General features: G+C 39.5%; 2 protein-coding genes across 2 annotated transcripts in view; both read right to left on the reverse strand.

Annotated features, from left to right (window-relative positions):
• Positions 1-12,821, reverse strand: part of SESN1 (sestrin 1) — a 595,113-nt gene that overhangs the window by 478,809 nt on the left and 103,483 nt on the right. The gene's annotated exons all lie outside the window — the stretch shown is intronic.
• The window catches only part of PPIL6 (peptidylprolyl isomerase like 6), a 47,178-nt gene that overhangs the window by 30,800 nt on the left and 3,557 nt on the right, over positions 1-12,821 (reverse strand). Inside the window, exons 2-5 of the mRNA XM_049771219.1 lie at positions 10,854-10,949; positions 5,936-6,124; positions 2,065-2,127; positions 1,815-1,962 (exon numbers count right to left, since the gene is read on the reverse strand). Of these exons, the coding sequence (XP_049627176.1) occupies positions 1,815-1,962; positions 2,065-2,127; positions 5,936-6,124; positions 10,854-10,949 (496 nt within the window). The remainder of the gene's footprint in view (positions 1-1,814; positions 1,963-2,064; positions 2,128-5,935; positions 6,125-10,853; positions 10,950-12,821) is intronic.

The following is a 12,821-nucleotide window of genomic DNA, read 5'->3' on the forward strand; positions in this document are numbered from 1 at the left end:
TCTTGGTTTTTGCATAGATCAAAGGATACACATGTCTTCAGATTCCATCTTATCGTGATTCCATCTTAGGTGATGAGAAAGGACAACCTGCTCTTAGATCAAGTCGTTGTCATGATGTCATATCAAAACTGGAGCAAGGTGGTGCCAGAGCAGTATTAGAAATTTCCCAGGGGAGTTTGGTTCTTGGTGCTGTTGCAGGGAACTGTGTCAGTTCTCTGTCTGGGATCTTGGTTTTGGGTTGAACGGTTGCTGTCTAATCACATAGAATCTAAGTTGGGTTCACATGACACATGTTCAGGGTGGGAGGCACCCCTGTATTTATAAATGTAGGGGTTCTTATCCTTAGTAGATAAGAGCTTGTTTCTATACATAAAATTTTCCCTTTTTTAGTATGCCTTTGCAAAAGTGAATGTTGTCAGGTTATAGTGCTGGTGCATTTGGGGGTAAGAATGACAGGCTACACAATCTCTGTGCCCTGGTTTTGACCTGAGCTTTTATCTGAGGCAAGACTTTTTCTTTTAGGTTTTTGTACCAAGAAGAACTAAAATAGCTGAAGTTAAAATATATATAAATATATATATTTATATATATTTTAACTTCAGCTATTTTAACTTCATCATTCTATATTTTAACTTCATCTTCATCTATTTAATATATATTTATATATATATTTAACTTCATCTATTTTATATATATATATATATATATATATATATATATATATATATATATATATATATATATATATATATATATATATATATATGGAGCCGGAGCAGTGGCATAGCAGTAGGGTATTTGCCTTGCACTCGGCTGACTTAGGATGGACTGAGGTTTGATCCTCTGGTGTCCTATATGGTCCCCCAAGCCAGGAGTGATTTATGAGTGCAGAGCCAGGAATAAGCCCTGAGTGTCACTGGGTGTGGCCCAAACCCCCAAAATATATATGTATATATTTATACATATGAAATAAATAAAAATAAAAATTAAAAAGTAATTAAAAAAGAGGTATTATTATAGAGGTATTAAACATATAAAGAAAATATAAGCTTCCCTATTAAGTCTCTTGAGATATTCTTATGGGGGGGGGAAATGCATACAAATTTTAATCATTTATCTAGTCTGTGTAAGGTTTAAGACCTGACCAGAAAATAAAGCAAAAATGGAACAAGAGCACTAATAAAGGGACTAAGGAACTTGCCTCACATGTGATTGATCTCAGTTCAGTACCTGAACATAGGTACTAGCAGTACATCCTTTGGATCCTGCAGTGAAGCCACTTGGGAAACCAAAAGAGGAAGAAAGGAAAAAAAAGGAAGAAAGGGAGGGAGGGAAAGAGAGAGGAAAAACTATCTTCTTAGCTCCTAACATTATATTTAAATTTTTAATATTCTTTTTTTTTTTTTTTTGGTTTTTGGGCCACACCCAGTGACGCTCAGGGGTTACTCCTGGCTATGCACTCAGAAGTCGCTCCTGGCTTGGGGGACCATATGGGACACCGGGGGATCGAACCACGGTCCATCCTAGGCTAGCGCAGGCAAGGCAGGCACCTTACCTCTAGCGCCACCGCCCAGCCCCAATTTTTAATATTCTTGACATAGTTATTTTAGTAAGTAGAAAATTTTTTAAAGAGTTTGATTATTACTTCATCATTCAATCCTGTAAAATATATCTTATTGAAATTAAGTATATTCAACACCTAATGTTAAATTAAGCACACTTAATTCTATCTGCTTTTCACAAAGGTATAGAAGTCATATTTTGGCATGCTGGACTGATATTGCAATTAGGTTGTATTTAAGACTTTGACTTACCTCCTCCTTGTATCCAACCATTTGGTACTACTCGATGAAAAATGGTACCTACATAATGTAGCCTGATGCCACTAGCAGAAAAACCTGCTGTTCCTGAGCACAAGAACTGAAAATTTGTACATGTTTTGGGACATGCATCACTGAACAGCTACAAAATAAAGATAAAGTGTTTTAAAATTAAATATTTAACATTTTAATAGTTAACAGATTGAAAATCCCCAGCCTTTTAAAAAAAAAAAAAACCTCTTACCTCAAAAATCAATCTTCCTATTGGATTAAAATCAATAGAAACATCCAAGAATACAAAACTATGCTGTTAGAATTAGAAAAAAAATGATTAAATATTAGGTCAATGTCTTGAAAATTTAGAAATGACCAAAATATAACAGTATAGTACTTACAGTGATTTAAACAGTATTATAGAAGATATTATAGTATTATATATAAGTATTATAGAAGATAATGTAACAGTAAAATGAAAATACTTAAATTTGCTTCATTTTATTATATAAAGATTTTACAAGCTATAGAACACACAAATGAAACCATTGGTAAAGAGAGCTTAGAGTAACACTACACTATTGCACAAGACTGAATATCACAGAAGCACAAACTAATTGTACTAAGGAACACTAGTAGTTATTTCCTTTAGGAAAAGCAATATAGTGAATAGTCCTTTCTTTCTTGGGTAGTTTGGCAAAAGTTGTGGATTTGTTTATTGAGTGCTCTAAATTTTTAGAGCTGGAACTGATCAGTTAAGCAGAGCCAGGCCTAGTCCATCCTGAGCAGGAAAAGAAGGCCACTTTGTCCAGAGGAATTGCAGTACCCGTTAGGGAGAAGAGGATGCTGTGCTGCTGAGTTGTTTCAAACATGTATATTCCTAGGTACCCCTGCTCTTACTTGCCTTGGACATTCTTTCTGGTAGAGAAGGCTAGCACCTGTGAGACCTAGCCCCACCCTTATAGGGAGCATCCAAAAGGAAAACACTGGTCACCATTACCACAGCATTAGTTTCTTTTGTTTGTTTGTTTTGGTGACAACCAGTGATGCTCAGTGGCTCTGCATTCTTGGTTCTGCACTCAGGAAGCACTCATGGCGGGTTCAGGGGACCATATGGGATGCCAGGGGTCAAACTTAGTTAGACACACAGAAGGCAAGCGCACTATACTATGACTCTGGCCCATCACTACAGCATATTTTGGGGGAAACAAAGACATCAAGTAGAATACATTTCCTAGCTTAAATACCATTCACAGATATACAAATGTCACTCTACCTCACAAGGTATGGCACTTGCCCTATCTTTATTCTTGATAATCTAGAAAAACAAAATATCAGAGTTGTTATATTATTAATTTGATTTTGAGGTCATACCCTGTGGTTCTCTTGGTGCTGGAGAGACTATTAGTCAGGAATTGAACCTGACTGTAGTTGTCAGGGTTTGAACCCAGGCTTCACACACACAAAAGAATATGCACTAGACCTTTGTGCTATCTACCTAACCACCTTGAAACTATTTTTAAGAATATCGTCACTTTTGGGGGCGTATTACTCTAATCTTTTATTTTTTTTATTTTTATTATTTTAATCTTTAATTTTGTAATAAAAAACCTGAAATATTGTGCTACCTGGCATCCAGGAGTGAAGTACTATATCTATACTAAAAATAATTAATGTGCCTTTCAGCCTCTATAGAAGATGTTTGTTTTGTTTTGGGGCCACACCCAGTGATGCTCAGGGGTTACTCCTGTTTATGCACTCAGAATTTGCTCTTCAGGGGCTGAAGTGGTGTCACAAGCGATAGGGCAATTGCCTTGCACCCGTGCTAACCAAGGATGGACCGAGGTTCTATCCCCGGTGTCCCACATGGTCCCCCAAGCCAGGAGCAATTTCTGAGCGCATAGCCAGATGTAACCCCTGAGTGTCACCAGGTGTGGCCCCAAAACCCAAAGCAAACCAAACCAAACCAACAAACAAAAAAAAGAAATTGCTTCTGCCTTGGGATCCATATGCTAAGTGGTATGCTCTTTCATGAAAATTAATGTGAGCTAGATTCTCTTCTTCTGAATTAACTCTAACTCCCTGGTTCATAATGGACAGTAAGTTCAACCTTTCTTTAGTGAGTTTAAGTTTTCTTTTGTTTTCCCTACCACCACTTCAGCATCTCAACACCTTTCCTATTTGGGAAGTTCCCTGGGAGCCCCATCACTCCCTACAGGCCTTGAGCTATGTATGGTCTGGGCTCTGCTAGTCAGCTGATCCGTCTGGGACGAGGCTCTCCAGGGAGCAGCCTGAGATATAAGGAGCATAATGAGGTCATTTCAGTGAAGCAGTCATTTCAGGACCAGGGGCCATTCAGTGCAGCATCCTATCTGCACATTCCTAGGGTGACACTGTCCTTTTTCTTCTTCTAAATATGCCTTCCTTGGTTCCCACCCGCTTTCCATTGCCAGTTCTTCTTTTCTTTTGTGAAATAGATTTTCACTAGACTTTTAATACACACCTTCCCTCCTAAAGTTAACTGGAGAAATTTGGTATTGTTGGCACCAAGAACTCTGACTGCTATTCATTTTCCCAGCCTTATTTTCTTTTGATTCCTATCTTTCTGTGTTCCCTACTATTTGCAGAGTAGTACACCGGGGATATCTGTCCCTCAGGGAATTGACTGCTACTATAAATATTCCATTCCTATCTTGTTTCTAGAAATTAGAGATACAAAGTTTAGTCAGACATTCACTGAGTACCTACTGTGTTTCAGATTATTTTTGAGGCGATGTTAAATGAGATGAAGGAAACAAGGTCCTTACGTGGCTCTAGTTCTAGCACTGGTGTGTTACAGGGCACCATTATAACCATGAGGGCCCTTTCTTGGTGTTTCTCAATGAGACGACAAGATGACAAAGAAGAGCTTTATTAGCAGTAGGCTAACAGGTTGGGAGATGATGAATTTACCCCAGAGAATCATCTGTATGGCTCTAACTGCATAGTACTGGTGATTCTAAGTTCTCACACAAGCAAGAATGTGTGAGATATGACTGAGTCACATCTCACAGCTAAGATAGTCTGTCTTTAGAGGGAGCAGGTTTTAGGCTGTGGGCACCAGGGTAAGCCATAAATTCCCCTGTAGGTGGCTTCCTCTGGGGATATTTTCCTGTGCACTGGTAAATTTAAAGACAGACTTCTAATAAAGATATTGGCCCATACCGTAAATTTTTCTTGTATATACTTGTGGAAAAAAAAAAAAGACAAGGTAAGGGCGACATAACTTACACAGTTTGGCAAGTTTTTGTTTGCTTTGTTTTGGGGCCATGACCGGCAGTGCTCAGGGATTACTCCTGGCTCTGCACTTAGAAATTACTCCTGAAGGTGCTCAGGGGACCATGGAATGCTGGGGATCGAACTCAGGTTTGCCATGTATAAAAACGAAGGCCCTACCCACTGTGCTGTCTATTGCTCCAGCTTCCAGAGTTTGGCAGTTTGAATGTTGAGTTTAACTTTAACTCCTAATTCCTTTGGGTCTCTTCATCATGTGGTAACAAAGCACTTCATCTTTTTGGCCTTTAAACTGTTCTGCTGTCTATATTTCTTTGACTCTCTAGCTTCATGGCTATCTTCTACCACTGGAAACCTTACTGACATCAGACCTACTCAAATCCTGCTCTTGGAAATCATCAGTAAGATTTAAATTGACAACTTTTCTTCTCCATTAAACTTGTCATTCTAAGTAGCTCTCAATTAGATATTAAATTATATTCATTAATATATTTCAAACTAAAGACAAATGAATGATAAGCAACTGGGGATCCTTTATTGTTCAAATATCTGTTTCATAGCTAATCCATTTTTATCATCTCTCCTGGAGAAAAGAAATATTTGAACAGATGTGCTCTGCTTCCTGGGCAATCTGCCTACTGTGAAGGAGACTTACTCTACCTGTCATGAAGCTGAATCTTGTAATAGGACTTAATAGGACTTTGCAACCAACTTATATATGTTATATGTAAGAACTTAAAAACCTAATCTATCTACACATTTGTATTCCCTTTAATACTATATCTACAGTAATGCTAAATCAATATAATTCATAGAAATCTCACTATTTTTAAATCAATGTAACTTGCCTTGGTTTCTTTTAAGAATTTAGCAGAAAAATCCACAGTAAGCGCTTCATAAAGTGCAGGGGGCCTAAAATCTAGTATATTCCACACCTTGTGAGCCCATTTCTGGAGCTCAGTCGCATCACCCAGGAGCTGGTCATTAATAAAACACATCACATAGGAGTAATATGCCCAGACCTCCATCTTTAATTCCTACAAAGGAAAAAGACATGCATATAGACAGATAGACATACACAATGAGGAAAAAAATAGAAGCAAAACCCTCATTGAATCTACATGAACTCTAAACTGTAAGAATGGATCTTTTCGGGGCCGGGCGATGGCGCTAGAGGTAAGGTGCCTGCCTTGCCTGCGCTAGCCTTGACGGACCACGGTTCGATCCCCGGCGTCCCATATGGTCCCCCAAGCCAGGAGCAACTTCTGAGCTCATAGCCAGGAGTAACCCCTGAACATTACTGGGTGTGGCCCAAAAACCAAAAAAAAAAAAAAAAGAATGGATCTTTTCAAGTACCTTTGGGGGAGAAATATCTTTCAGAATTTTGCTCTAAAAATTTTAAGAACATTAACAATCTGTTATCAATGAAATCAAAGACCGCCTAAAATAAATGTTGATATAACGGAAAATGGATAATACTCTGGTAATAAAGAGCCATGTGAATAGCTTATTTATTCGCTTGGAAAAAAGTCTCTGGCTTCTTTTTCTTTTTTTCTGGCTTCATTTCTGTAGCATGTTTTAGTGTGTGAAGACCTAAAAAGTTTGCTTTCTTTTTGTTTTTTTGGACACACTTGCTGGTACTTTTTCCCCCCGTCTCTGCCTTCAAGGAATCACACTCTTGGAGTAACTTGAGAAACCATATACCTATGACGGAATGCAAGTTGACTATGCTCCTGCTATACTATTGTCCCAGGCCCAGGTTAGAGGTCTTGAGTAACACTATAACCCTTTATCCATGGAGAATCTACTAGAAAAATCCCACAGGCAAGGTCTAAAACCACAGATAATACCATCCTCTCTATACAGGGCTGATCCTCAAATAGCTTGGCTCTGAAACACCCAGCTTCATAGATGCAGATCTTTCTCTACCCCTGAATATGGACTAAATATAAAAGAATTAAATATATGCAGATTTAGGGTTTTGATGTCTAGGGGTTTTAAGACCAATTTCATATAACCATAGTTAAGTTTGGCTGGGGGTATTAAGTTCTACATACATGAATTTTCAACCATACAAAGGTGTACCCCTAACCCACACTGTTTAGAGTTATCTGTACTACCATTTTTTTCTTACACATAAGTGTTTACCTGTGATAATGTTCCATTTTAAAATTTGACACAGAAAGAGATGAAGAACAACACTAGTGATAAAACAGATTATAATCATAGGGTAATATATATGTGTGTGTGTGAGTCAGAGATGTAGCTCAGCAGGAAAGTACTGGTCCCACGAGTATGAGACCCTAGATTTAAATACCAGCACTGCATTTAAAATAAAAAGTTAGTAAATTTTGTCTCTATTCACAAAAATAAATTTTTTTTTTTTTTTTTGGTTTTTGGGCCCACACCGGCAGTGCTCGGAGTTACTCCTGGCTGTCTGCTCAGAAATAGTTCCTGGCAGGCACGGGGGGACCATATGGCGACACCGGATTTGAACCAATCACCTTTGGTCCTGGATCGGCTGCCTTGCCAGGCAAAACCGCTGTGCTATCTCTCCGGGCCATCACAAAATTTTTTTTAGATACAGTTGGCCACTGGTAATGAAACCAAAAAAAGCAAACCATGAAATACCGAAGTCAATTTTGGTTTTCAAAGTCCAGATGGACAGCTTTGAAAGAGGCCTTTTCTCAGAGGTTTCAGAATGGCCCAGCAAAAAGTTATGTAGAAAAGCCTTTGCCATCCCTATATTCATCACAGCACTATTCGCAATAGCCAGAATCTGGAACTCAAGTTCCCAAGAACAGATAAGTGAACAGAGAACTGTGATATATATATACACAATGAAATACAGTTGTTAGAAAAATTAGTTCATAAAATTTGCTTATATGTGGATGATATGGAGAGTACTGATGATTTGCTGAGTGAAACGAGTCAGGGGAGAGAAAAGACATAGAATGATGACACTAACTTTGTGGGATATAAAAAAATAGTATTGTAATAATATCCAAATAGAGAAAGCTATTAGCCAGAAGGACTAGTCCATGGTAGGAAACCCCACGGAGTTTCTGATCTCGGAAGGGGCCCGAGAATCTCTATTGCAAAAAACATTCTCCAGGGTGCTTTTGCTACTGCACAGATGTCATAAGGAACGATACTATTTGGGAAACAATTCCATTCCTAGGTCCTTCTCAAAATTAATATCCAATTATTTGCTCCTTTCCTGAGGCCTTATCAAAACATGTTCTGAAGGAGAGGACTAAATATTTTCATGCTGAACATCATCACTACACCTCCTCTGGCTCAAATTTATCAGTGCCTTACTGGGCACAAACTTTTTTATGTTTGGGAGCCATATTGGTTAGTGCTCAAGCTCCTGCTGTGCTCAGGGATCATGGACTAGTGGTATTCAGAAGGCTGTATGTGGGACCAAACCAGGTTAGCTGCATGCAAGTTAAGTGTCTATCCATTGTACTAATCTCTCTGGCCCCCTAAACTTAAAAAAATTATTTTTTAGTTTGGGGTCAGCAAGCAGTACTCAGGGGGCCCATGCATACTGGGAATCAAACAATTTCTCACCTGCAAAGCTATGCATTTGCAGGCACTCAGGTCAGTGAGCTATCTCTCCATTTCTGGGCATGACACTTGAAAAAGAGAAAAAAAGGTTGTACTGTAGATATTTCAGGTAGCCTGATGGGAGAAATACAAGGTACACTTATTCAGAGGATGAACTATACATGCCTTCTCTTCTATATGAGCATACCGCCTTGCCAGCCTCGAGATGAGCTGAACTTGAATTTCAAGCACTTTCCAGCACCATGATGTGAGAGGTTGCCTTTTGGAAGAAGACCTTCCCAAAGTTACTGTATGTCAGTGGTTAGTTTTGCTGAAGCAGCCAACTGGTCTACTTGTGCATATCAAATCTAACCTAGTATGTAAAGCATCACAGAAGGCATGAAATGTGATGTGACAGTGCAGAAAGGACCAAGCCTTTCCTGAAAAGAAAGGAGAAAGGAACAAGTATTCAGGAGATAAGGATAGAAGAAACAATAAAAAGTGGAGGAGGAATAAAAAAAAATGGGTGTAAAGGAGGAGCATGGATCACCTTGAAAAATTCATTCTGGCCCTGTGAGACAAGCAGGAGAGAAAACAGCAGTTTCCCACCCTTGAATCAGAGGCCTAGATTCAAGAGTTGGAAACTACAGGAGGAAATTCACACTGATCTTTAAGTGGACTATGGTGATCCATACAAAGTATAGCAGGAGATTTTAAGTATAATGTTCAATATTAAAAACATGTTTTATGGGAGGGTGACCAACTGACCCAGTTTGCCCAGCACTGTCTTAGCTTAAGCACTTAAGTGTCTGAATCTCAGCAACCCCAATTCCCACATTCCAAAGCAAACCAGGACCAACCATGGGTCATCTCTGGTGCTATAAGCATTAGTGTTTACATGCATGTGCATGTACGTACATATATTATGTCACCAAAATGAGAGTAGAAAGCACCATCTATTTGCTATGAGTCCCAGTGAATATGCATTGTAGGGTATGTAGGGTAGAAAAGTGGTATGGGAGTGAAGAACTGGTGTGCTCCATTCACATAAGATCTTCTGTGGGACTGAGCACAATGCCAAATGGCCTGAGAAAGGAGCTCTGTCCCAACTGTAACAGGACACTTTGTGCAACTAAGCACAGAGCCATCAAAACTGGTCCAGGGAAATGAAAATTTATCAACCACTGGAGAATTGGGGCAGAGAAACCATAACTGAGACCCTATAGGACTGAAACCAGGACAGAAAGCAGGAGGTTTATTCCATGCCAGCTTCTTCCCCAATCTCACTGAGTCAGGATGTTACTTTAGAATCTTGTATGCCATGTTGCAGATAAAGTTAGCACCTTAGAGGAAACCTATCTGTAATACTTAAATAAGGGTGCCACTGGGAGGAATAGGAAAGAAGGAAATTTCACAGAGAGCAAGGCTGAGATCTTCTGGACAACTGCTGCATACAAGCACCAGTGAAGCCTGTGCCATCAGTGCCTACAATAGAAACCTGACAGAGAGGGGTTAAGAGATGTCCAGCTGCAGTGATCGAACAGGCAGTGGTCACAGGAAGTGTAAGTAATAGTGCAAGGAAATAAGAATAACCACCAGCGGGGATAGAGTAATAGTTTATTTATTTATTTATTTTTAAAAATGTTTTGGTTTGATATTCACACTTGGTAGTGCTTAAAGATTACTATGGCTCTGTGCTCAGGTATCACATCTGCTGAAGTTTGGGGGAACATATGTGGTACAGAAGACTAAACCCAGATGAAACCCACTGCCTGAAAGGCAAGTGCCTTAACCTACTGTACTGAGAATTTAAGATTTTCATGGGTTGAAGGGTCGTCTTAAATGCCGGCAAATACGGTACCCGTATTCCATACCTTTCAAAATATTGAGCTGGTAAGATTAGTAAAATAATTTAGAAAAGGGTAATTGTTTTGAAAAATAAAATATACTTGCTTCTAGTTTCCCAAAAGTTCACGGAAGGGCCCGAGGGGTAGAACAAGTAGAAAACTCTTACCTTGCACTCAACTAACCCAGGCTTGATCTCCAGCATCCCAGATGGTCTGCTGAGTCTGCCAGGAGTGATTCCTCAGTATAAAGCCCGGAGTAACCCCTGAGCTCTGCCAGATGTGACCCCAACACCCATAAAACTCCACAGAAAAGCAATTCAGACAAAATTTTTTTTCAGTTATCTCTCATAACCAAAATATCCTTTACCCTTTTTCTCTCCTGTAAATATTGATCCCATGCAAATTCTTGAAGAGGAACTATTATAGGATCTTCAAAGTTGGATGGATATTCATTCTTCAGAGTCTAGATATTAAAATAGAATAATCATTTTAGTGCAAATTCTCATTTAAAGTAGAACTTATTTCCTCTAATTATATAGGGATGATGACAGTAAGTACGTTGTTTCCGATGTTTGTTTGTACCATACCAGTGGTGTTTAGGGCTTACTCCTAGCTTTGTGTTCCTGTCTCGGTTGAGGGGCTAATCCTGGAATGGGACCCTCTTACATGTAGAACATGTGTTCAGTTCACTGAACTATCTCTTCTCAACAGTGAGCTTTGTGTAGTGCACACTCAAGATTGCTAGAGTTCCAAGAGGCACCTGTGATCACCACCCCTGAGTCCCCAATCACCCTTCTAGTTCTTGTTGAAGGGCAGGACTCCGTGTCTTTCACCTTCGTCAGTTTAGTAGAAACTCTAAAAGCAAAGACTGCATCTTACTTTCTATATTCTCTCCATCTCTAATTACTGATGTGCACCATTCACAGAGCAAGTGAATAAACAAATATGTTTATGACCATCCATGTTCTTTGGAGCCTGGTTTTTCATAAATTAAAATTCTTATTAAATTTTGGTGGGTCTGGGGCTGGTGAGGTGGCGCTAGAGGTAAGGTGTCTGCCTTGCAAGCGCTAGCCAAGGAAAGACCACGGTTTGATCCCCCGGCATCCCATATGGTCCCCCCAAGCTAGGGGCAATTTCTGAGCACTTAGCCAGGAATAATCCCTGAGCATCAAACAGGTGTGGCCCGAAAATCCAAAAAAAATTTTTTTTTGGTGGGTTTACAGATACTGATTTTGTTTTTACTTCTGGGTTCCCGCCCCCCACAGTGCTCAGGAGTTACTCCAAGTTCTGTGCTCTGATATCACTCATGGCAGTACTTGAGGACCATAAGGGATCAAATATTAAACCTGAGCCTCCAGCATGCAAGATGTGTGCTCTTCCCATCGAGTCATCTTTCCAACCCCATACTTTCAACTAAAATAAATAGTCATTGCTTTAATTCACTTGCTTTGTGGAGAACAATCAAAAGGATACTGTGATTATTCTATCCTCTTAAGAGAATATTTAGGTTTAACATATGTCATTCTATCTACATTAGCCTAACAATAAGTTTTGATTTCTGTTTTACATTTGCCTCTTTCCTCCTCATAAGACAAGAATTAAGTCTCACTTCTTGGTGTGCCTCTGAAAAGTGATAAGACTGGTAAAGAGAAGGATAATGGGCTTTACCACTGGTATCTTCTCCTATAAGGATGTGTGCTAAGTTCTGTTGGGGATGCAGAGGCACTGGCCTTGCATACTTCATTAAGGCTGTAGAGTGTAAGGAAGGGAAAGGCAGGACACAGTGCCTTGGGACCAGAAGAGAACATGGGCTAGAGCAGTGCTTCTCAAATAGTGGGGCACGCCCCCCCGGGGGGAGGCGCGAGGCTCTGTAAAGGGGGGCGCGTATGACCTCGGCAATCACTGTCATAACAAGCTAAGCCCCATGTTTGTCTCTGTATGTCTCTGGAGCTGAGAAGTGTCTTGCTTCAAACCCGGCTTCGAAAAGGTACGCATTGCAAAACGTGCTCATTGGAGCCATTAATCCAGACATCACCTCTGATTAAAAAAATCAGCTCAAATTATTTTATATTTTTGTTTTGCAGGTTAAAGTTTTTTTTTTTAAATAAAGATTCTATTTACAGTCACATGGAGGGCGCGAAAAATGTTTTCTCCTTCCTAGGGGGGCATGACAGAAAATAATTGAGAAGCACTGGGCTACAGGGTCCCTTCTTTCTTACAGCTCTGTAACTACAGCAGATACTGTGCCTTTTTCTCAATGCTGTGCCTGAAATGATGCAATATTGTTGGATAACTGTTGTTTTCTAACAGGAGGAACAACCAGAATAACTAATAT

This window comes from Suncus etruscus, chromosome 4 (genome assembly GCF_024139225.1).
Source record: "Suncus etruscus isolate mSunEtr1 chromosome 4, mSunEtr1.pri.cur, whole genome shotgun sequence".
Lineage (NCBI taxonomy): Eukaryota > Metazoa > Chordata > Mammalia > Eulipotyphla > Soricidae > Suncus > Suncus etruscus.